Genomic DNA, 26,563 nt, shown 5'->3' on the forward strand with positions numbered 1-26,563 from the left:
AAGTTTACACCTGATGAAAAATTTTAAACTTAGGCATGTGACACTGACTCCACAAAAGGAATAATTTGAAAAATTTTCTTTATTCTTATAATTAATTGATTTATAGATCCACTTGCAAATAAATATTATTAATGATGACGTATGTTCATTTAACAAATCATCCACTCGCAGAATCTTCTTCATCCTCTCATGAACATTTATGGAAATATATTTCAACAATTATGTCCATAATATGAAACACACAAACTGCTATTCTTAAAATGTTAATTAAAATTCTTAAATTAATTCTCTTGGTAAAGAAGGCATAATGAAAAATCTAAAAATTATAATAATTTTCTCTCGCGCAACCAGAGAGTTTCTTCAATTGTTTGCAACAGTGACATTATCGACTGTTGCTTCATTTCACAGTTCATTTGTTATCTTGCACGAACAGCACACATTATACACACAGCATATTTACCTACATATCCCACACTGTTCAAGTTTCACACGCAATTCTCACATAAGTGCCGTGTCTTGAGGAAATGTAGATGCACTTTCATTGTATATCACTGTGGCTTCTGCTCATAGTCCACACTTACAAACACTAGTAATTAACAATTTCTTCTACCTATCTTAAAATTTTTGTGCTAAACTATCACAGGAGTAATCTCACTGTATCTTAACCTATCGCAGGAGTAATCTCACTGTCTCTTAACCTATCACAGGAGTAATCTCACTGTCTCTTAACCTATCACAGGAGTAATCTCACTGTCTCTTAACCTCTAGACAACATAAACTTCTTGATATTTATATACACATTCGACTCAGTCAAATTTCACTCTAAATTCTTCTCCATATTTGGTATCACAGATCTACGATCCTTCAAAAAATTTCTTAATATCATTATGCGGGAATAATCCCTTTATTCTTTTCGATTCGGGATATGCCAACACGTATGATCCAGGATTTAGTATATTTACAATAACATATGGTCCGGTATAAATAAGATTCAATTTCTTTATGTTCTTCATCAGTTTCGAGGAATGGATGTGTCGCCTCAATAAAACCTTTTCTCCAAGATGAAACGTCTGAATCCGATGAATCCGTTTATCATATGTCAATTTCCGTTGTATTGCCTTTTTAGTTAAATTGACAAGTGCCAGTCGAATCTTTTCCTCCCATTTTAAATTCTGGTCTTCATACTTTTCTTCCGTTGCCTCCAGGTTTTGGGATGACTAAGAGCGGAGAACAATATGGACTAGTTGATGGCTCAATCAAGTTCCATTCTAACATTCTATTTATCTCCCTTTGAACGGATTGTTTTAAACGCCAGGGGATCGGATAGTGCGTGTAACAGTAAGTCTGATGTGGCTTCACTTGTAGGTGACAAATATACCCTTTAATAATTCCTGGTTTCTCATCAAAAATCTCTTCATATGCCTCTAACAAATAATGAAGCTGCTGCCTTTGTTCTCCGGTAAGCTGATTTGATTCACTAGCTTTTATCATTGTTGTTTGGTTAAAGTCCTCCTGTTGTATCAAATCCTTTGAAAGCTCCTTCCAACAACCGTTTGTAGTGTCAATTAATTGAATTATGGCACCGCGACAATATTTCTCATGCACCGTTTCCTTTCTATTTAAATCCAGTGCTATCTCTTCTCCATTTAATCTAAATTTAACTATTCCTTCCAAAAAATCAATCTGACACTCGTACTCCTGCATACTCCCAATACCAAGAATACAGTCCACTAATAACTTCTCCACTACAAGGAACGTGCATTTTATTGCTACATTTCCCATTTTCATCTCTAATTGTGTTTGTATTTTGACATTGGGAGAGCGTGCTCCAACAGCTCCGATGATTTTGCATTTCTGTACTGGCAAAATTGGTACCTTCTTCTTCCTAATAATTCTCCGAAAAAGAGCGCCTGAGATGACATTGGCGGAAGCGGCGGTGTCTAATATCACATTCGTTGGAACTTCCTCTATTTCAACAAATACTTCCGATACCGGAACACTCGATCTGTCATTATGACACGTTATTAAATCCTTTGTTAACTCTTCAGTCAACAGCTCACCATCATTATATCTTAACAATTGTAATTTTACTGTTTCGCCCCTAACAGATCCCCTGACCGCTCCTCCGGGGCACAATGCGGTCATGTTTAGTTTGACTGATTGTTGGTCCGATTGGTATTTGTCTCTTCAGCTACTTCAGTGATTATTGGTTGTTGTGGTGAATTCTGTCCATGTTGTCTTGCTTGATTCATGTAATTATTGTTGTTGTTCTGCTGGTGTTGGTAGAACTGTCCTGTGTTGCCATACATTGGATTATATCGATTAAAATTCCTACTGTTCCTAAAATAGCCCCTCGCTGCACCATTACTAAAGTTTCCATTATGGTAATAATTATTGTTTGCATTTTGTCCATTTCTAAGTCTCCTCGGAGAGTGTAGTTGGTTATGATTATTGTTACTGCTACCATTACTGCCATTCCCATTCGAGTTGCAGCTCGGATTTGCTACTATTACTCTTCTTTGATATGACATTTCTCTTGCCCTTCTATTGTCCTCCTCAATTATATCAATATGATCAAGGGTAGTCATAAATGAGTCTATATCCTTATCATTTATATATAACACCTGCTTCCTTATACTGGTGGGTAGTCTGGACTTGAGTATTCTAAGTATATCTGGCAAAGGAATTGGTACATCCCAATACAAAGATTTATTAATGTATTTCTCAAAATATCTCTTTAGAGATCCTCTAGAAAATGAGAAAGGCTCAGGATATAATACTTCCTGCCTAAGTCTTTCTCGTATTCCAGCTAACCAATATTTTGCTAGAAAAGTCAGCTCAAATTCTTTATAGTATTTACAAGAAGATGTTTGTTCGGATGCCCACAATGCTCCTGATCCTTGTATATATCCAGATACAAAACTAATCTTTTGCCATTCTGTCCAATATCGTGGAAATAGACCTCTGAAACTTCGAATAAAGACTACAGGATGAACATTCTTTTTGTCAGGGTTAAAGATTTGAAATTGTCTCTGTTTAATCAGCTTTTCCTCAACGGTACTACGATTCCAAAAATCATCCTGTTCGTACTCTTCCCTGTGGCTATCTGTTATATCGAATCTAACTTGTGACATTCCAGTTCTGTCTACATCGGATCTTGACGTGGACGGAATTTCACGCGCAGATTGAGAATTTTGTTTCCTACTTCTCGGTGTTTCTAAATCCTCCTGTGAGAGATTTAGTGATCTTTCGATATTTTCTTTCCAACGCGAGAATTCTTCGCCAAGTTGTTCTCGAACTTCCTTTAACCCTTTGTTGAAAAAATTCTCCTCGGAACTCTCTGAAATTGACTGTAAAGCTACTTTCACAGTTTCTTCTACGGTTTCCGATGGAAAATTTTGCCGCTCTAATGTCATTTCTGAAAACGTTCCCACAAGTACATTCATTCTATGTTCCACTGTCTCCTGTTTTTCCTTCACTTCGTCAAATTGCTTCTTTAGATTATCTTGGGATTCTATAATTTCTGGTATCATAGCTACGGAACACTGTATCTCCTCTTGAGCTTGTATTACTTGAGGAAACAGTTCTACTTGTTTTTGTATTGTGTCAATTTTGACGGATACATATTCGGTTAGTTCCGCTTTTAATTTACTATTGTTTTCTTGGCATTGTTGGCGGACCTGCTCAATTTGAGCAATCAGATTCTGTTCGGTCTTTTCTGCCTGTTCTTTTATTTCCTGTGTCTGGGTATTTAATCTCTGATCTAATTCGGTAAAGGTTGCTCTTAATTGATTTTGTAATTCTGTTTGATTTACGGCTAATTGATTTTGGAGTTCATTTTGTATAATGGATAAGTCTCGTTTTACCTCCGCTTGGCCTTCGACTAATAGAGACAACTGTTGCATAATAACAACTAATGTGTCAACAACAGTCTGATCAGCTGTTGTATGAATGTTTTCTGAACCAGCGGGATTATTTATATTGCTACCGCTAACCACAACAGTCTCAGAATTGCTATCCGTGGCCTCTGCTTCTGCGCAAACAGCTGAAGACTGTTGCACGTCTCGTTGCTGATTCAATGACATTTTAAATGCCACTCTAGTTAATACCATTAAATAACTGTCAATATCAGGTTCTAATCACTAAATACAGTTTCAAATTTACTGTCATAGACACACTTAACTTTCAAATTACTTCACAGATGGTATAAAGTTCAATGTCCAGATACGAAAATCACACAATATACAGTTCAACAATCTAACTAGTATTTGGAAAAAAGTCCTTTCTAAATTGATTTCAAACTATTTTAACTACAGGATAAAACAATTAGATTTCTCTGGCCTTGTTCTGTAGTCTCGGTGTTGTCCAATAGTTGAAATCGTTTCTTGGTATCAGCAATCTTTTACTATGGGCACCGAATCTCTCTTCAGATTAGTTACCTCTCGTTCTCGTTGGGTTTCATGAAACAAAAAATACGTATATTATATAACAATCCAAGAGAGTCCTGTCACGGTTACCACTGTAATTTTTTCCTCCTATCTACGTAATTCTGTTTGATTTCAATTCGTTCGAGCAATCAATCATTCATGATAGGAAACACAGTCATAGCTCAGTCACTCAAAATTATTCTGAAATTTTACTTGTTAGAATGAAATCAGGCAATGATTCTTCTTCTCTGCAGGCTCGTGCTTTGCGGCAGTCTGCTAATCTGTACAAATAAAATGCCTCGTAATTTTGGGAGCGTTGTATAATCAGTCGGGAAACCTCAGATCAAGCGGATATTTGGCTTTGATGAAGTTTAACCTTCCGAAGAAGTAATGGAGCTCTTGGATTATTAAATGCAGGTTCATATCCAGTCTTTCGGAAGTCCCTTCTGATTAACAACTACGCAATATATCGATAAATATCATTAATTCCCAAATGTCACATACACACCTTTTTTTGAAGGAGCAATATATATATATTTCCTTTTTAATCGTACAGTTCGTATCAGTTATCTTCTGTGATAAATCTCAATAATCAAATTACAGTTCTTCCAAACCAAACTCATGCTAATCGGCACGAAGACAATCTCGGAAGCTTTTTTCCTAACAACCACCAGAGAGAGTACTACAAAGAATACTTATGCGCTCATGACATAGCTATTGTATGAACTACTTTTCGCATGGATTCTGCGAGTATGAAGATAGAAAATTAGTAAACGTCATTCAAGGGTAGAATTGTATCAGAATAATTCATCGAATATAAAGAGATATTACACTGGCATCTCTTAGGGGCAGTAGTACCCAGGGTGAAACATGGACTGATGACAAAGGGGCTTAAGACAGGTCCTGTCAACAGCTGAGTTACAGTTCTTAGTGCACATTTGGTCTTGGTAACTTGTTGTTTCGGTGGGGATGGGACTTGCACAGCTGGGAGCAGTGGTTGAACCTCCATAGGTTCCACATAGTCTGTTACCCACCCTGTTGGTCGCAGCACAGTGGGCATGCAGTGGAAGCAGAGGTTTTACCAATGTTTTGTCAGGGGTGGAGGCGAAGAGCTTTCATGGGTAGTGTGTTGAAGCCTCGAAATTGGCAGTCTGGACCTGGGCTGGTTTAGAAGTATAGGTGACAGTGGTTGCAGCCTGAGGTGTCTGCTTGGGACCCAACAAGGTTGTCGGGGGCATAGAGTTATTCAGTTGTCACAGCAAGAGTTTATTTTGATTTCACACGTGTTGCTTTTATCTGGATGTTATTTCAAACAATTGATGCCCGTATGCTCAGTGATGACCTCTTTGAGTCCACACTAGAGTGTGGCCGTATAAGCGAGCCCAGGCCAAACAGCCTGTATAGCAGTGTGGGCATGGCTGCATGAACTGAGCTCATGGGCTCAGGTGCAGGGGCTGAAAAAGGTGAGGTGCCTGTGGTCGTGCAGTATCTTGGTTATACTACAACCATGTATGGCAGTGAATCAATACGTAACAAGGAAACATGTCAAGGTTTCCTCAGAAGCTGCTATTATCATTTTGTTCATTTTGACAGATCTCTCAGCTTCCACATTTGACACAGGATGAAAAGGAGTGATTTTCAGATATATTATGCCATTCCTGTGGCAAATGAAACAGAATTTGGCTGATGTAAGGTGTGGGCCATTGTCAGATGTGGTAATGTGTGCCGTTCCATCTATGGGTAAGATTGGCTTTAGTGCTCAAATTGTTGCTGCTAATGTTGCTGGTGACATGTGCAAAGGTAGATAGAACATCAACCATAAATAACCACATAGTCCCCTTGAACTTGCCTTGAGGTCAACATTCTCATGGCTGATCAGAAGTAGACTATGTGGAGAAACATCACACTGAATCCATCTGTGTATGCTTGCATGTTTCACGGGATTGGACTGGATGTTTTATGTTGGTGTTAATGCTTGGCCAATATACATGACACCTTCCCAATGTCTTCATCCTTTCTGCCTCGGCATCCCCCAATGTGCCTCGTGTAGTAGTCTGAGGATTGGTATCAGTAATTACCTATCCAAAGATCATTTTACAGTGTTATAGGATTCATCAGCTTAATATAGGGAAAACATAAGTCTGATATACAAACATATGAATATACATGTGTGTTTCATAACGAGAGGACAGGAGAGTGGTTGGCTGTATCTTCATGAAAAGAACCATCCTGGCATTTGCCTGAAGTGATGTAAGATAACCACAGAACCCTAAATCAGGATGGTTAGAGAAAGTATGAGCGTGCATCCTCCTGACGTATAGTTCTCTTCTGTTTGTGTATACTTGGAACAAGTTAGCTTAGTAATGTAAAAAAAAAAAAAAAAAAAAAAAAAAGGTTATGCAGTGTTCATTTAACCTAATAACATAAAAAATGTTGACTGCACACAACTCCATACACTTACCATTGACTGTAGAACCACACCTGTGCTGCCATACCTCTATTAAATCTCCATGCCTTCCCACCTGCCTGTTTGAAAAACTGAGTCGGTATCCCCTCATGATAAATGAGATGTAAAATTCAGAAAAATTGTGAGGCATTAGTTTTTGCACTAGCAGGGACCTCTTTTTAATCATTATTATTAATGCCTATTTTGGATTCTCTGAATAATCTTTAACTGTATAGTACAAAATATTTAAGAAGTATGCTTTGACTGCATGTTCAAATAAATGTATTTCAGTTATGTCTTTTATTTCCCTGAACAAATTATTATACAGTTTTAATCCCTGGTAAAAAATAGTGTTCACACTTTTTGTTTGTTTTTGCTTGGCAAATTTAAGTCCAAACTGGTTCGTGTTCCATTGCTATATTATTGACATACTCAGCAATTAGTTTTCTGGTGTGCACAACACACTGATAAATAAGCTCACTTGGCACAGTAAGAAATGCCACTTTTTAAAATATTTCCTTACATTGAGCCATTAATAATTTTCGCTATTATCCTTGCAGTCATCCTCTGCAGTTTGAAAGTTCATTCATGTTTTGTACATTTGATCCCCATAACAGATTCCCATAGCTAAGAATTGAGTGAACATAAGAACAGTAGGTAACCACAAGGGACTGACTGTTACACACTGATGATACGACTCTAAAGGCATAACATGCTGAAGACATTCTCTTTGCCAGTATCTTTGTGTGTTCATTGTATCCCAGTTGACAATAAATAATGACCCCTAAAACCTCTATGTTTGCTACACAGTCTACAGATTTATCATTTATGCTTAAAGTGACAGTTACTTTCCCTCTTCAAGCTGAAATTTATGCCATTTGTTATTTGTCTCCTCAACTAATAGTTCTAGTGTATTATCGTCGACAATAATATTTTTTGTAATCAGTACAAATAATTTTTTCTCCCTATCCTGTGTTGCCTGTTAAGCCATAACTATATATTTAGAATATAATTGGTATGAGTATACTCTCCTGAGGAGCATCTGTACTAGTATGTTTGGGGTCTGTTAATTGTTTCATTAAAATTTGGGGTCATTTGAAGTGTAGGTCTGTCTACCTTTTGCACTTTATTTACAAATTACAAATAGAACCACTAATTAGCTATTCCTCTTACACCTAGAGCCTTTAGTTTAGTATTATTTTATGGTCAGCACTCTAAAAAAAACATGGACAGATCTAGAAATATACTTGTAACACAATCATCCCAGTCAAGACCTTCAAGTATCACTTTTTAACGTCTGTTATGGCAGATATTTTATTTCTGCTACCTCAGAAGCCAAACTGTGCTTCGCTAAGAATGTTGTGTTTATTTAGGTCACTTGTTAATCTGTCTTTCATTATTGATTATATTATTTTGAAGTATGATGAGAATAAGGAAACTGGGCTGTAGTTTACAGTATTTTCTGCATTATCTTTCTTTAGTAGGGACACAAGTTCTGTGTGCTTTAAATACTATGGAAAAATATGTGAACTAAAAGACTCGTTTGTTATGCATGTTAATGGAGTTTTTATGCTGTCTGTGCATGCCTGCAAACAGAGAATGGCACCTCATCTAAGTCTGCTGACTTCTCATTTTTTAATTTTTGTGTTGTCTCCGTGGCTTCTTTCTCTGTTATGGGATTCATAATCATTGTGCTGGCTACACAATTCATTTGTGGTGATACACCTGTCTCTGCAACACTCAAAAAATAAGCATTTACAAAATTTGTTAGTTCTTGTGGATTTTCTATTAACCTGCTCCCATCTTACTTTTTCTGCTTTCTTGTTCTGTGATGTCATACTATTCTACTTTAATTTTTTTACATTTTATATAATTATAATTAAATGATTTTTTTACAGTAAGCAGTACTCTCCTGTATATCTCTTTGTAACTGTGAAAATAATTTAGGAACAGTTTCTTATTAAACTTATGATCAGGACTCATTAGTAGGTGTGAGGGGACATTTACAATGGAGTGTTGAGTACTGGACCAGTAATGGGTGTCAGAATGGTAATTGCTCTAAAACAGTGCCCATCACTGTATTGTACCATATTACCTGGTAGATTCACTTAAGGGAAAAACAACAAAATTAGTGGCTTGTGATCTATGAACAGGTGGAATTTTTTTCTGTACAGGGAAATATGGAATTTTTTTAATACTGCAAATAATAGCCAGTGCTCCTTTTTCTGTGTGACTATAATTCACTTGTGCCACTATAAATGTTTAACATATGTATACAATTATAAAATCTTCTCAGGTGATAAACTGAGTTATGTTATCATATTGTCACAATGTTCCATTGAGTTCCGATCTCATCATCTTCAGGTGAAGTTTCAGGATGCTGTTTTGCCACCACTCAGCTGATCACCTGAGAAGATTTTATCATGAGGAATACACTGAGAAAACCTACAATCACAGGTTTGCAATTGGCTGTTCTGTTCTGCCGTGGGACTTGTGTGACTGAACAGATCTTATCAAACACAAATTGTGGCACATCTGTCACCAGTGATAGATATTTTTCTGGTGTAAATGTGGCTGGACACAGAGCAGACTTCAAACACCAGTTTCAAGGACATTTTGACAAGTGGTGGAATGCTGAAATTTGACTTCCTTTTTTTGGAGTTGATTGAGGGGGTGTGATATCTGCACAGAGTTCAGTTTAAGTTTTCCATAATAATTTATCTTGACCAAGAAGGACTGGACCTCGAAATTTTTGGGTGCGTGGAGACTATCAGCCAGTTCAACTCGGACATTTATTCAGTGGCCGAGGTACTGAATGCATGGCCTCCTTACAAAAGCATATAAATTTCTAAACAAAATACTATTATATATGATGTTGACTGAATCTTGTATTTAAAAACCAGAGCCAAGAAAGGTAACTAGACCATAAATGTTTGATTCAGCTGGTGAAGATACTACAAAAAATGTTACTGGTCCACATCAGGGCTTAACAACTAACTGATTTTGAGTGGGTGCACTGGCTCCTGCTTGGGCTCTTGCTCGCAAGTGGATTCAAAGTCATTGCAGTTGGAGCTGAGTGGTCAGTAAAGGAAATTCAAGCACACACTGTAGTTGCAACAGCACAGGAAAAACACAAATTGTCAAGTGGGGGATGATCAATTTGAAAGTGGTGCCACATAATAGCAGCAATGGTGAGTTGTCATTGTGTGACACCGAGAATGTCTTTGCTTTTCAATCCACAGTAAAAGATATCTTATCCATTCACAGGAAAAGATTGGTTTGCAAAATACTTACTGTGTCACAAGACATTGAATACATTGAAAAAGGTCTGTTTGCAAAGACATTGTATGTGTCAAATAATATGGAGTTGGATAATGTAAGGATTCGAGGTTTTAAAACTGAAAAGAAAGATCTTTGAGGAGCAGGAAAAAAGCAAATAAATATGAAGTGGTTTTGCTGTTTTTATGAGCTACAAAATTTCACTACTTTTAGAAAAATCCTTGTGCCATTCTACAGGTGGTAATTTCATGAATGAAAACTTGGTAGTTGCAGCTGAACATTTATGTCCTATTCATCATCATCATCATCATCATTATCAAACATGACAATCGTATGTCACATACAGGATATGGCCGATAACATTCAAAGTCAGCTTGCAAATCTTTGTGAAGAGTTTGTTACACACTCTTTAGTACTCAGTTAAAGAGTCCGATATCAAGGGCACTGCCTAGCTCCCCTTGTTTATCAGAGGCGTGAACTTGAAGCCAGAAAAGATCTCTTGTACTTAGCAGCAATGAAGACTGTGACATCTGGAGTGTAAAAGTATGGAAAATATAGGTTTGTTGTGGATTTTATTAGTTTAAGTGTCAGCTGATGGAACGCCAGCAATTTTGGGAAATAATGTTGGGAAATAAATCAGTATTCATAGTGCAACTGAATGAGAAAATGAAAAAACTAACAGTACCCAATGAAATCAGGAGTGTTCACTGTGTTATCCACCAGAAAAATTTATGTATAAAGAATGTTATTTTGAAAAAGTAATGAGTGGTGTTGATGCAGCTAGTGATACATGGGAGCATGGATTTCAACACTGCCAGTTCAAGATTCTTGATGACATTGACAGTTCAGAAGTCTGCTGTATTACAGTGAGATATGTTGACTTAGTCACTGACCATGAATGTCGTGTGTGATCAAGAACAGCCTGGTGGTATAACCAGCCATCTGAACAATTTAAACACTTCAACGATTATGCAGTTTCAGATGACTGAGTTAAGTGAAGTGTACAACCACATCTGAAATATAAGATAAAATGGGTTGCTGCTGGGCCAGGTTTTTATTTTTTCTGTAATGGACTAATGACTTGTGACTTCTTTGCTGCAACCCCTGGAATCACAGCTACCACAAGTTACACTGCCTGATAGACAGGTACTGACACATTTTCTGAATTGGTTTCTATATCACTGGGGTGGCAAGATATTAGACCTATTTAATCCCAAAAGACAGCAACTGGAACTTCCTTGCTGGCAAAAAGGCTTTAACTTTGACTGGGGCTCTCTCTTCTCTTTTCCTCTGCTACATACTTGTTCTCTTTTTGTCTTGCAATCAACAACTACAAATTAATAATGGGTAACAATTTGTCATTAAAACACATATCCTTCACAAACTGACTTGGAAGCCACTGGCATATGTCAAAACGAACATTTCTCTTAACATTTAAGCCTACCTCCAACATGATTTTGAGGACAGTTAAATTTATTGGAGTAATCTATTATGAAGTTCCAAAAGACCACACTCTTGTAAATAGATGTTGCCTGACCATATAAGTTGTTCTTCCTCCATGAGAACACCCCAGCTGATTCTGCTAGTTTTATCAATCAAACTTTGCCTCACCCTCACTCCCCACTCTCACCCCCTTTTCCAGATTCTCCTGATGTGGTACCCAAGGACTTTTTTCTCTTTCCTCAGCTGAAGAAACTATTGCATGACTGGAATTTCCTGATTGATGATAATGTGATTTTTGAGATGTAACATTTCCTAAACAGCCAAAATGCAGATTTCTCCAACCAAGGTCTCTAAATGTTCTTTTCTTGTAGACCCAATGAGAATTACATCATCAAGGAAGCTAGCATATTGAAGTATATCACAAGTAACCATATAGCCCATTGACTATAACTTGCCAGTGCCTAGTTCCTGAAGTCAGTCTAGTTCAGTTTTGAAGTCTTCTTTTTATGAAAAAATAATAAACCTAGGCCAGCAAAAAAACAAGGTATATGTTCCATATGTTTAAGGTATCTAAAAGCTCCACCTGCACCAAAATGGAATTTGCAGATGCTTGGTGTATTTCTCTTTTTAGAATGTTAAGAGACTACATGATCTACCAGTTAATTAATTCATATATCTGAACACTTGTAGACAAGCAGTAGGCATCTGCGACATGAGGATCAATGATTCCACTTGGCTTTAAATGAAGCCTTCATTGCCCCTGATATACACTCCTGGAAATGGAAAAAAGAACACATTGACACCGGTGTGTCAGACCCACCATACTTGCTCCGGACACTGCGAGAGGGCTGTACAAGCAATGATCACATGCACGGCACAGCGGACACACCAGGAACCGCGGTGTTGGCCGTCGAATGGCGCTAGCTGCGCAGCATTTGTGCACCGCCGCCGTCAGTGTCAGCCAGTTTGCCGTGGCATACGGAGCTCCATCGCAGTCTTTAACACTGGTAGCATGCCGCGACAGCGTGGACGTGAACCGTATGTGCAGTTTACGGACTTTGAGCGAGGGCGTATAGTGGGCATGCGGGAGTCCGGGTGGACGTACCACCGAATTGCTCAACACGTGGGGCGTGAGGTCTCCACAGTACATCGATGTTGTCGCCAGTGGTCGGCGGAAGGTGCACGTGCCCGTCGACCTGGGACCGGACCGCAGCGACGCACGGATGCACGCCAAGACCGTAGGATCCTACGCAGTGCCGTAGGGGACCGCACCGCCACTTCCCAGCAAATTAGGGACACTGTTGCTCCTGGGGTATCGGCGAGGACCATTCGCAACCGTCTCCATGAAGCTGGGCTACGGTCCCGCACACCGTTAGGCCGTCTTCCGCTCACGCCCCAACATCGTGCAGCCCGCCTCCAGTGGTGCCGCGACAGGCGTGAATGGAGGGACGAATGGAGACGTGTCGTCTTCAGCGATGAGAGTCGCTTCTGCCTTGGTGCCAATGATGGTTGTATGCGTGTTTGGCGCCGTGCAGGTGAGCGCCACAATCAGGACTGCATACGACCGAGGCACACAGGGCCAACACCCGGCATCATGGTGTGGGGAGCGATCTCCTACACTGGCCGTACACCACTGGTGATCGTCGAGGGGACACTGAATAGTGCATGGTACATCCAAACCGTCATCGAACCCATCGTTCTACCATTCCTAGACCGGCAAGGGAACTTGCTGTTCCAACAGGACAATGCACGTCCGCATGTATCCCGTGCCACCCAACGTGCTCTAGAAGGTGTAAGTCAACTACCCTGGCCAGCAAGATCTCCGGATCTGTCCCCTATTGAGCATGTTTGGGACTGGATGAAGCGTCGTCTCACGCGGTCTGCACGTCCAGCACGAACGCTGGTCCAACTGAGGCGCCAGGTGGAAATGGCATGGCAAGCCGTTCCACAGGACTACATCCAGCATCTCTACGATCGTCTCCATGGGAGAATAGCAGCCTGCATTGCTGCGAAAGGTGGATATACACTGTACTAGTGCCGACATTGTGCATGCTCTGTTGCCTGTGTCTATGTGCCTGTGGTTCTGTCAGTGTGATCATGTGATGTATCTGACCCCAGGAATGTGTCAATAAAGTTTCCCCTTCCTGCGACAATGAATTCACGGTGTTCTTATTTCAATTTCCAGGAGTGTATTTCACAGTCCTGTTTCAATTCCTCTAAAGCCAGAAACAGTGGCAATGCTAGCGTGTGGTTAACTGGTTGTGATCGATGATATCTTTGCTGTTGTAGTTCTTGTGTGGTGGCCAGTTGCTGATCTTGACAGTACTGATACTGTTGTAAATTCTGCTGTTGTTACACATTCATTTGTTCTCACTGTTGTTACTGTGTTATTACTATTTACTGCTATTGGTTCTCAATTAGTTTCAGTAATGCTTGCTCCATTTTGTTATTTTTTTGAGTGAATGGTGATACGCATTTTATTTCAAAATTACCCAAACTCTGACCTTGGACAACAACAGAGTGGCACTGAGAAGAAACTAGAAGTGCTAGTAGACTAGTGAGTTAGGTCCTTGTTCTACAGGTCAGATATGCGATAAGTGTTATGATGTGGAATGTGTCAACAGAACAAACATAGAATGCATACATACAACTCAATAAAAAATAATACTTATATGGCTCCATGATGGTCAGTGTTTTTAATGACTGTTTATATCTACTCAGGTATTCTTGTATTGTATAGATGGAGTTGTTAAGGAGAAAGCTCTTTAATCTACATTTGAAAACACTTCTTCTATCTGTCAGACATTTAAGTTGCATATTTCACTCCTTTTTGTTCCAGAATTAGATTCATTAAAGGGTTATGCAGATTATTTTCCTTCTAGTTTTGTAATTGTGGATATCTTTTACTCTCAGAATTAGATGGCTTGTTGATAGTGAATTCCATAAGTGAATAAATGATCATATTGGTAACATAAACACAGATATTCATTACATGTATACAAAGTGTGCCGCACACCCACATGTGTTATGAAAAACGGCATACCTGCACGAGGGTGAACAGGAGATGCTGTATTTGTGACAGACAAAACTGGGGGGTGAACTTTGTTTTTTCAAAGTTTAAAGCTTGCCTGTTTGTGCAAAACTATTCAGTAACTTTCCCAAAAACATCATTCACTATTTTCTCTGTTGATGCTTCTTTGCTCGGCTTTACAGCAATGCTTGTATCATCTGCAAACAGGACTGATCTTGCTTTCTGATTCAAATAAATTGGCAGATCATTAACATAAAGCAAAAGCAGTAGTGGGCCAACGATCGAACCCTGTGGGACTCCCATTGTAATTTTTTCTCATGCAGATGATTTGTATTACTCCAACAACCTAAAGTAGCTTTCACCATTCTGTTTCTTAAATAAGAACTACACCAGGCATTTGCTGAATTGCATACTCCATAAAAACTTAACCTCTCTAATAGAATATTATGACTGACACAATCAAATACCTTTGATAAGTCACAGAAGATCACAATTGGTGTTGTTCTATTATTCAAAGATTTTTTTTTATGTGCTCAGTAAATTATAAATAGCTGACTCGGTGGAATGGCCCTTTTGAAACCCAAACTGTAATTGACGAAGTATCCCATTACTACTCTGGTGGGTGACAACGCTGGAGTATGATGTAAAGAGCGACACCTGGCAGTAGTTATTGACATCTGTGGAGTCTCTCTTTATTTAGGGAGGCGTAACAATGGCATATTTCAATCTTTCAGGGAAACCACCCTGAGTTAGTGACGTATTACATAGTGACTAAGAACATTAAATATTATAGGTCTACAACTTTTTAGTGTCTTATTTAGGTATTATCCACCCCATATGAACTTTACTTTTTAGAGCCATGCCGATCTTCCTTATTTCAGATGGGGATGTGAGATCAAGTTTTAATTCACTAAATGTCCTGTGTATTGCTTCTTCAATATATTATTTTGCTTTCTCTTCTGAACTATTTGCATCAATTTTCTCACCCAGTTTTTAAAAATAATTATTAAAAATATCTGATACACATGATCTTTCTTCTACAATGCTCTCATTCTCTTTAATAGAAATAATATTATCTGATATGGCGTCTTTCTCTGTCTCTCTTTTAACAATATTCCATTCGATTTGATTTTTTAATCTAACCCATCAATTTCTGACAATGTGTTTATACTCTTGGATTTTTCTACAACTTGTCTTAATATGTTACATTACTGTTTATAATAAGAAAGTATTTCTGGATCGTTATGTGTTCTGGATACTTTGTAGAAGTCCTTTTTTCATTGTGAAGAAGTCTGATACCTGTAGTTATCCAAGGTTTCTTTAATGACTTGCCGTTATTACATTTAATTATCTTTTCATGAAAGATAACAGCTCATCATAAGGTGGAAGTGTTGAGTAAGTGTTTGGTATATGAACGCGTGGAATACTGTAGCTCAGCTTACAAACTCCTCATCATAAACCTGGCTTACCAAACATGGCATTGCAACACTTGGGAAAACAATCTAGGTATGAGTAGTCAGTCATTCTATCACACACATTGGTCAATACTCAGCCCACGCCATGCGCACTAGTTCTGCTGCTTCTCTTTTGGTGATTTACATGTTGCAGTTGTGGTAGCAAGTCTGAAATTTGGCTGTTAGCTAGGAATATGGGCAGGGGCCAGAATTGAAGAGGGAAAAATGCTGTCTTTTTAAAACTATTACTTAATCAAGGCTATATTCATTATACCAAAATAATTGGCCACCTCAATACAGCAGCTTGCATAGACAAGCTCCCATAGCGGATACTCGGAAACTACATTCTCTTCACAGGAGACTGGCAGTTGGCTTAGTTTGTACAATATCTTGAAGTGCCTGTATGTACCACCATTTCATGACACAAAATATAGAAGGTGTACTGCCAACTAAAAAATATTTAGTTATATTTACTACAGTTTGGGCTCCATGGCACTTCCCTATCTTCACAGATATCCCTCACTAAAGCACATAACCTGCATAATGTAAATGTTAGCAACAACAATAATAATTCAATCTAGATTCTTAGCAGTTTACAGCTTCTCCATAGCTGAGGACTGCAAAGTTTTCCGTCATGAAAAAACTCTGTGGTCTTCTGTTTTTTACACATCACTGGAAATCAAAGAGCTATGCAGTTGGTAGGGAACAGTAATTCCTGTCCACCCCCTCCCCATTCCCCCTCCCTCCTCCTGTCCTTGCTGCCCAACTCAGATGAGTAATTGTGTCCCATGAAGTGGTGTCTTAGACATTATTTTAATGCACAGTTACTACATATTATTTCAGCAGGCAGTCAATTTTCCTCATGCCAAAACTGTGTAAATGTATGTAATTAACCAAGCTTTGCATTTGAGTGCTATCTAGTTACTATGTACAATATAATTAAATTTATTTTCCCTTTTCAGGGCTGGTGTGGTTTCAGTTGCAGTAAGTGATCAGGAGACTTCAGATAATATAATGCATGCGGAGGAAGATGACAAGATGTCAGTATACAGTTGGAAGTTATCACTTACAGATGACTCAAATTGTTCATTGTCATCAGAAAAATTGCCTGAACTTCCGGACAGCAATTGCTCAGGTATTCACAGTTTTTACGAAACTACATTCTTGAGTGATACCGAAGCTTTGGATGAAAATTATGATTTGCAAGTGGACAAAAGTGTGCCGTATCTCAACATCAACCCTGACAGAGAAGATGAAACTGAACTGCCTTCAAGTGGGGAGGCAGAACAACCTCTAAATGCTGAACCTGATGTAAAGTTAAACAGGTACAAAAGTGGAGAGGCTTCACCAGATGAGGATTTTTCTTCACAACCAACTAAAAGAGAGAAAACTGATGTGAAGTCAACTGTTTTTAAGAATGCCACAGGTTCACAAATGGGAACTGTGACCTCAAGAAGAGGAATTCGGAGAAGGTTGTATGATAAAATGGAAAATCAGCCAATTTCCGATTCAGCTCACACTAGTGTGAAAAGTACAGGCATTGAAATCCTTCCTACTATTGCAGAAAATGCTGAGTGTGAAGAATTTGCTTCTAATATTGGAATATGTAGAAAAGAGATGCCTCAGAATCCTTCTGAATGTAGAAGGCTTTCCTCTGATGGGTCATTGATCTCATGTTCACCATTGCAGTTAAGTGCTATTGTTGAAAGCCCAACACAGGAGAAAATACCGTCACTTGTAAATCCTGAAAATACAATGTCTCCAGATGAAGTAACACTTACACAGCTACTGCAACACTCAACAGCAAAAAGGAAATTCTGGAGGCAAAGCAGTAGAAATTCTGAACGTCCCAATGTTCGACGACAGGTGAGTTTTCAGGTCTTCATATTTCTGTCAGTATTTTATTTTCAGCTATCCTGAACATATTTCACCATCTTTTTTGTTGGTATACACACTTACTGATACAATCATTTATGAAAATAAGTGAATAATGTAGCATCTTCCTCTTCAGATTTAAAGGAGGACAGTAATCAGTCACAAAAATCTGTAATTTATTGCAGATCAAGAATTTGACAATAACATAGTCATCATCATTGCGTTGATGGAAGGGTTATATAGGCACCAACATGTGAGAGCATAAACTTGTGACTAATGACACTAGCCTTTATGTGGCAGAAAGAAAACAAAAATTTAATTTCAATATTCAAGAGTTGCTGTGCACACAGGCATCAGATGGATTACAATTACTGAATCTTCCTTTTTATTTTGCTTTTCAATCTTAAAGGGATGAAACATGGTGTTGGAAAGGCTCCTGCTTACCACTTTTCCATTTTTGATATACCTCTTCATGATAACATGCCTTGTACATTATATACTAAAGTTTAACTCGTAGGAAAAAAGTGCAGTAGTTGGTGGTGTTTTGGTCTGCAGTCAAATGACTTTTTGGATGGTGCTCTTCATACTAGTCTACCAGGTGCAAGCCTATACATCTTCGCAGAACTGCTGCAACCTACATCCATTTGAACCTGATCACTATATTAGAGGCTTGGTATCACACTCCAAGTTTAACCCCCCCCCCTCCCACAAACACACTCTCTCTATCTCTCTCTCTCTCTCTCTCTCTCTCTCTCTCTCTCTCTCTCCTCCATTACCATATTGATGATTCCTTAATACCTCAGGATGTAGTGTATCAACCGATCCCTTCTTTTCCTTCTTTTAGTTAAGTTGTTCCCTAAATTTCTTTCCTCCCCATTTTGATTCAGTACTTTCTCATTAATTGTTGAATCAATCCATTTAATCTTCAATATTCTCATGTAGCATCATATGACAAAAGCTACTATTCTCTTCTTGTCCACACCCTACTTCCATACGAGGCAACATTGCAGACAAATATCTTCATAGAAGACTTCCAAAATTTTAAATTTATTTTCAATGTAAAGAACATACCTTTTTCATAAATTTTTTCTTGCTGCTGCCATTCTGCTCTGTATGATCTCATCACATCATCCACCATCAGTTAATTTACTCCCAACTAGCAGAATTCATGTATAACTTTGGGTGTCTCAGTTCCTAATCTCATTCTCTCAGTATTGCCTGATTTGCTTCAATTTCTTTCCATTACCCTTGTTTTACTTGTATTGACATTCATCTTATAACCTCTTTTCAATACTTAATATATTCCAGTCAACTGTTCCTCGCAATCCTGTACCATATCTGACAGAATTACAGTGCCCCAGGCGAACCTTAAAGTGGTTATTTCTTCCCCCTCAAATTTAATTCCTTTTCCAAATTTTTCGTTTTTTTTTCTTTCTTTTTTTTTTTCTTTTTTTAAAAACCTCCATGTACAGATTGAATAACATCAGGGGTAGGCCACAAGCCTGTCTCACTCCTTATATTTGTTGTTTCCTTGTCACGTTCTTTGACTCATAACTACAGTCTGGTTTCTGTACAAGTTGTAAATAATGTTTCACTCTGTACACTTTTATCACTGTTGCATTCAGAATTTCAAAGGATGTACTGCAGTTAACATTTTCAAAAGCTTTCTCTACATCTACAGATGATATAAATGTAGGTTTGCCTTCTCCTAAGATAAGTAGTAATGTTAGTATTGCATCATGAGTTCCTACATTTCTTGAGAACCAAAATGATATTCTTCTAGGCTGGCTTCTAACAATTTTTCCATTCTTCTGTAGATCATTTGTGTCAGTATTCAGCAACCACAATTTCTTATACTGACAGTTTGATAATATTTAGCTGCCTTTTGTACTGGAGTTATTACATTCTTCTTGATGTCTATAGGTATTTTACCTGCCTCGTATATCTTGCACGGCAGGTGGAATAGTTTTGCCATGGCTGTCTGCCAAGGATCTCAATAATTCAGATGGAATAGCGTTTAATCCAGTGGTCTTGTTTTGACTAAGATCTTTCAGTGCTCTGTCAATTTGCAGACAAATAATGTATCCAGTATTTAAAAGCTGAAACACTTCTGTTGCCAGGAAATGGAATATTTTCCATAAAATTTAGTGCATATAAAATAGTGTTACATGGCCAAAATGTAGGAAATCTCAATGGTGGGACACAGCTGTGTCTGAAGCGTGGGGCAGATAGCCTACTCATTTCAAAAGTTTTGTGTAGCTGTTTTCAGGAATGATTAATAGCATGCTACATAACTATTTAATATTAAATATATGATATTTATATTGTTTTCTTTATCTAATATAAAGCACTTCAGTGTGTCTATATAACAATTTGTTAATATGTATCCCTTTGTTATGAAATGAAAATTCTACTAGAGACATTAATCCCGTGAAGCTAGTTGAACTGTGAGTTTTCTAAATATCCATTTACATTTTTTTTACTCCAAACAACTGTGCACTATATGGCAGATAATGTCGGTTTCAAAGCCCTTAACCCTCCTTGCCCACTGTCCTATTCAAAGATCAGGGGTTCCATCCCCAGTTTATTCTAGGATTATTTTTTGTCACTTATCACTTCTTTCACCTTTGACAGTAATTTACTGATGCACAAAACACGAAGTTGCTCGATGGTTCAGAGTCCACACTAAACTATAGGCCTTTTTACAGCTGACTGGTAAGTCAGTTTAAAGGTTGGATGTGGGCAAACGCATTGCTACATTAATGTGTCTAGTGAAGCACAGCAGTATTCATGCCAGCCTTCAAGTTAAGGATAGCTTTACTTGCTCAATATTCTAGCAAACAGAATGGAAACAAATTGTATGTTGTTATGTATATATTTTTTTTATTTTTTTCAACTGTGTGGGACGTCATGAAAGATAAGTAAGATTTTCTTAGTGTCATTGCTGAAGGCAGAGTCTCGAAATGTTGGGAGCATGGAAGCAGTCTTTTTAATGTCTGCAGCTTTGTTGTAGATTTTTCCACAGTATAAATCAAATATTTCTTCTTTGGACAATTTTAGTCAGTTAGCATCTGTAGCAGGGATCTTGTATCCATAAGAGAACTAGAGAATGGTCCGTTAGACCATTGTAAATAGTTACCTTCTCAAATAAGCCAGGCATCCTTTGAATTCTTGTTGAGAGTTACAGTCCACTTTCTTCATTCACCTTGTCATTCTAATTGCTACTGCCCTAAATTTTTTCTTCCATGCTGACGCACATATTTATTATAACAAGTGCAGTAATATCAAATTGGAAAAATGGTAAAATACTTAACTGTTATTTCTGTGTAGATCTGATTTCGGCTCCATAAAGTAAGCAGTTTTTCTCACTCACTCACTCTCCTTCAACAAGACCATATATCATTACATTCCCTCTCTTGTGTAAGTCAGCTCCATATCTGATGGCATAATTGTTGAACTGATCTAAGAAAACGTGAAGTAACAGAAGAAAACATGATCAGGGCATAACATGACTCACATAATAAAATTAAAACAGTTAACTTTGTCTTGTATGCACAATGTTTTTGCTATAAATGAGAACACTTCATGAATTACCCTAAAATTATTATATAAAAGGATATGACACAAATTAACATGACGCTGTACATCCATATGTGTAGACCAATAAATATCAGGTTATGTGAATAAGCTTTTTTTTTATCTATAGCACAATGTTACACTCACCTTTCGGTTGGTTATATATGAATATGAAGATAGTATCTCTTCCTTCAGACGTGTCCAAAAGAACAGATACCATTGGTGATTTTGCAGCTCTTGAAGAATGAAATTACAATGAAATTCAGACCATTAGCTGCTTACAGGCATTGATAAACATCAACAGGGACAGTTGAAAATGTATGCGCCGACTGGGACTTGAACCCGGGATCTCCTGCTTACATGGCAAAGGCTCTGTCCAACTGAGCCATTGAGGACAAAGAGGGTAGTGCGACTGCAGGTACTTATCTCTGGCACGTTCCCCATGAAATGTGGATGCACTCACATTGCTCAAACTCTTATGGGAATCGGTGAATTGACTGCCGTGAGTAATGAGTGTAGTGGGCAGGGGCACTACAAATGTAGTGTGTGGACAGTAAGTTGGAAGTGTGGGTCTCACGGGGAACATGCCAGAGATAAGTCCCTGCAGTCACACTATACTCTGTGTCCTCAATGGCTCAGTCGGATAGAGCATCTGCCACGTAAACAGGAGATTCCGGGTTCGAGTCCTGGTCGCAGCACACATTTTCAACTGTCCCCATTGATATTTATCAACGCCTGTAAGCAGCTAATGGCCTGAATTTCATTGTAATTTCATTTTGGTTGGTTGGTTGGTTGATTTGGATGGAGGGGACCAAACTGTGAGGTCATTGGTCCACACTCACCTTTTCAAGCAATAGAATTTGAGAACCTTACCATATCTTTTAAGATAACCATGAAAAGTTCTATGACTTTGGGCCTCAAAAAGTTAATGAAATAACATGAATGTAAATTAATGCAGATGAATAGGAAAAAGAATCCTGTAATGTTTGAATACTCCATTAGTAGTGGAGCACTTGACACAGTAACGTCGATTAAATATTTGGGCGTAACATTGCAGAGCGATTTGAAGTGGGACGAGCATGAAATGGCAGTTGTGGGGAAGGTGGATAGTCGTCTTCGGTTCATTGGTAGAATTTTGGTAAGATGTGGTTCATCTGTAAAGGAGACCGCTTATAAAACACTAATACGACCTATTCTTGAGTACTGCTCGAGCGTTTGGGATCCCTATCAGGTCGGATTGAGGGAGGACATAGAAGCAATTCAGAGGCGGGCTGCTAGATTTGTTACTGGTAGGTTTGATCATCACACGAGTGTTATGGAAATGCTTCAAGAACTCGGGTGGGAGTCTCTAGAGGAAAGGAGGCGTTCTTTTAGTGAATTGCTACTGAGGAAATTTAGAGAACCAGCATTTGAGGCTGACTGCAGTACAATTTTACTGCCGCCAACTTACATTTTGCGGAAAGACCACAAAGATAAGATAAGAGAGATTAGGGCTCATACAGAGGCATAGAGGCAGTCATTTTTCCCTCGTTCTGTTTGGGAGTGGAATGGGGAGAGAAGATGCTAGTTGTGGTACGAGGTACCCTCTGCCACGCACCCTATGGTGGGTTGTGGAGTATGTATGTAGATGTAGATGTAGAATGCCCTTAAAAGCTGAAAAGGAAGTAAAAAACGATTTGTGACTATGTTCTTAGTGTACAATGATAAACTAAAGATTAAACCACTTAAAAATAAAATGGTGTAGTAGGTGGGTGCCAGGAGTTGCTGTATTAAAACTTGCCGAGAACTTTCCAAATGATTTATTTGCTTCCACTACAGTGCTTCGTTCACCTTGGACTGCGTCATGGGCCTCGCAATGCTGAGGCCACCGTCCTAGCGACCCAGTGCAACGCACTATGTCGAGCCGACCTTGTATGCCAGCAGAGTGGGGCATCGTCAGGATGCCACGGTTGACTCGGCGGTCTGTGTCCCTGCTGACTCAGCACCGCTTGGTGTGAGCTGCAGACGGCCAGCTGCGTCCTTCTCACCGGTGTGGCTGAGATCGTGGTGACCAACAAGCACTCGCTATCAGGCGTCCGTATCTGCGGCTCTCACGTCGGAAGTCTCCGGCGTGTGTCGCGAGCCGAGATGACTGCCTGTGGTAGCGAGCCGAAGAGTGGCCCACCGCTGGCTGGCTGCAGACCCCACGTCTGCCTCAGAAGGTTTAACCAACGACCCGCCATGAACCAACAACCCACCATGGACTGGGACGCTGGTGCTCAGCTGTGCGCATCTGTTTTGCTAACACACTGCTTCGTTTCACGTACGCACCACACCCCGGTTGCGCCAGTGGCCCTCTTCTGCTTGTGACTTGGGCCCAGGAAACTGCTGTGTGCGCCCTCTCCGACAGTTCAGTGCCCCTGTGGCCTCTATTTGCCTTCGCAAAGGCTGGTATGCGTAACTTACTGCAATCCGGCTTGCACCTGGCTTTAACTCATGCTCCGAATGTAGCACAAAACTAACTTTTACCTATCCTAAACAGTGGTGCCTCTACATTATTCCCCCCTTCGGAAAGACCCGGTCCCCGGGTCGACCCTTAACTGGCTCTTAACTTGTTTGGGTTGGCACCTATGGCATGTTTCCTTACTACTAGAAAACATAAATGTGGTCTAGTGCCCCTTAAAACCATGACATGAAACAAAACGTAAAAATTTCTTATTGGATGACCACTGCTCAATCAACCCCTTACCTATTCATCTCATGCCCTCGGTATCCAATCCACTGGGACTTGGACTACCCTTGTTTCCCTCTTATAATTAGCTCTCCACCAGATTAGAAAGAAACGAACACATAACAAAGTTAAGGCTGCGATGACACTTGGCACAGAGGTGTTCAAAATGATCGTTATTTGCTGTTGCCTTTCCCTATACTGAGTGAAGTGTTGAACAAACTGTTCGACTGGTATGCACACCTCTTGCTCTGAAATGAACTGGTTTATGGATCAAACATCCAGAGTTTGATTTAACAAGGTCAGATTCTGCCTTGGCAAAAACTCTAAAGTGGCTTCTGGCCAGTACAGCTGTGGCTGCATAACATTCAATTCTGTGACTCCTGAAATTGACGCTGGCAGATGGAAGGTTGGTCCTATTATGTTCCACTTAGTTCCATTGATTAAAACTCCGCTTCCTTCGATCTCTACACGTTTTGCTTCCGTAAACACTCCTTGCTCAAAACAACTTGCTACTACTACCAAATTCTCATAGGTGGAGAAGATCCACTGCAAGCTCAATTTTACTCCACAATGTCCCTTGGACAGTCTATTCCTTTCCCCCTAGCTAAAAATAACTGCACCGTGCATATGTCCCATATTTGTAGCTTCACAGATTTTCCTCCAACATTCACTATATTTGATTCAAACCCAACACCAAGTATGTGACTACTTTCATCCTTAAGTTACATTTTATGAACTGGTGCAATAAACATGACTTTTCTGACCCAGCACTGTTGATAACTAAAAATTTAAACAGGAAATCGTATGACTCTGACATCGTTCAACACATGTTTATTACGGCTTTTCCGCAAAATTTACTCTGACGCATTTATTCCTCCAGAACTGCATTTGATTTATCCTCCAGCAACACTCCACATACGTCATACGCTACACTTCCCTCTTCAGTAACCTGAGGACAGGGATCACCATCACCCTTCCTCCCTCCACAAAAAGACTGCTGCTGCTAGCAGGCTTACAATACTCGAAAACACATACAACACATAAAAACACAATGCCTAATGAATCTACACAAAGCCAATGATACAGAACAAGGAAAAAAAAACTACAAATACTCTACTACTTTCTAGATCACAAAGTGTACGGTATTTCATGCTGTATTCTATCTTCCTGGTTTTCTCTGCACTTAGCACCTCTCTTCAATCTCTCTTTCTTCCTCTTTGCTTCCTGTGACATGTCTGGAATCACAGCCAGGCAACCCTTAAATGGCCATAACTGCCCAATGTGTACTATCATTGTTCTAGTTGGCAGCTGAAGCTTAACATTAATGGAAGATGTTGTTTCAACAACTTGGTATGGCCCTTGATACCTCATGAGGAACTTCTTCATTTTCCCTTTTTGCGTATACGGGCTGGGCAGCATTACCCATTGCCCCACTTTATACTGCGGTAGACTTCCTTTCCACTTTACTGCATCTTCCTGCCTTTCCAAAGCCTTTGTATTTGCCTTTTGTACCCATTTACAAACACCCTAAGTTGTTCTTGCGAATTGATGTACAGATTCACCAGTCCTTCCTTTCTGTAGCTTTACTAAATCAAATGGTGATTGGCATTTTTTGCCCGTACACTACCTCATATGGAAACAAACCGGTATTTGTATGGACTTTTGCATTGTATGCACATACAATATGCTTCAAATACTCGTCCCATTGATGGTGATGAGAATCCACATAAAAACTCAGCATCTTCCTGATTGTTCTGTGCACCCATTCTGCCCTTTCGTTCGTCTGTGGATGCAATGTGCTCGTCCTCAACTTCTTTACGTTCAATAATTTACACAGTTCCTTCATTAAATCCGACATGAAGCTGGTCCATTGGTGAGTAATTATTGTCTCTGGTACACCAAACTTCAAAATCCAGTTGTTCACAAACGCTTGCACAACCATTTCTGCCTGTTGATTTGGCATACCACTATCTCCACATACCTTGAAAAATGGTCTGTTATTGTCAGAATGAATCTGTTCCCCAATGGTGTTCGCCTAAAAGGTCCTAAGACATTAATACCCAGAAAAGAGAATGGGCATGTTGCTTCCAGTAATCGTCGTAGCTGTATCTGTTTCCGTCTCAAATCTCCGCTCTGTGCACATGGTATACTATTCTTGACATACTGATCCACATCTCCTTTCCTACCTCTCCACCAATACCTCTCTGCCATTCTCTTATTCGTCGCTCTACACCCTCCATGACCGCATAACACATGATCTCGTGCTTCCTTTAAAACCTCGTCCCTCAACTTCGCTGGCACTACTATCCTTGGCCCTAACTT

The 26,563-nt window shown here is 39.2% G+C and overlaps 1 protein-coding gene across 1 annotated transcript in view; it reads left to right on the top strand.

Moving 5' to 3' along the window:
* LOC126184527 (DNA polymerase zeta catalytic subunit) overlaps positions 1 to 26,563 on the top strand; it is a 227,703-nt gene that overhangs the window by 73,829 nt on the left and 127,311 nt on the right. The window contains exon 13 of the mRNA XM_049926929.1: positions 17,043 to 17,946. Within this exon, the coding sequence (XP_049782886.1) occupies positions 17,043 to 17,946 (904 nt within the window). The remainder of the gene's footprint in view (positions 1 to 17,042; positions 17,947 to 26,563) is intronic.

This window comes from Schistocerca cancellata, chromosome 4, assembly GCF_023864275.1.
Source record: "Schistocerca cancellata isolate TAMUIC-IGC-003103 chromosome 4, iqSchCanc2.1, whole genome shotgun sequence".
NCBI lineage: Eukaryota > Metazoa > Arthropoda > Insecta > Orthoptera > Acrididae > Schistocerca > Schistocerca cancellata.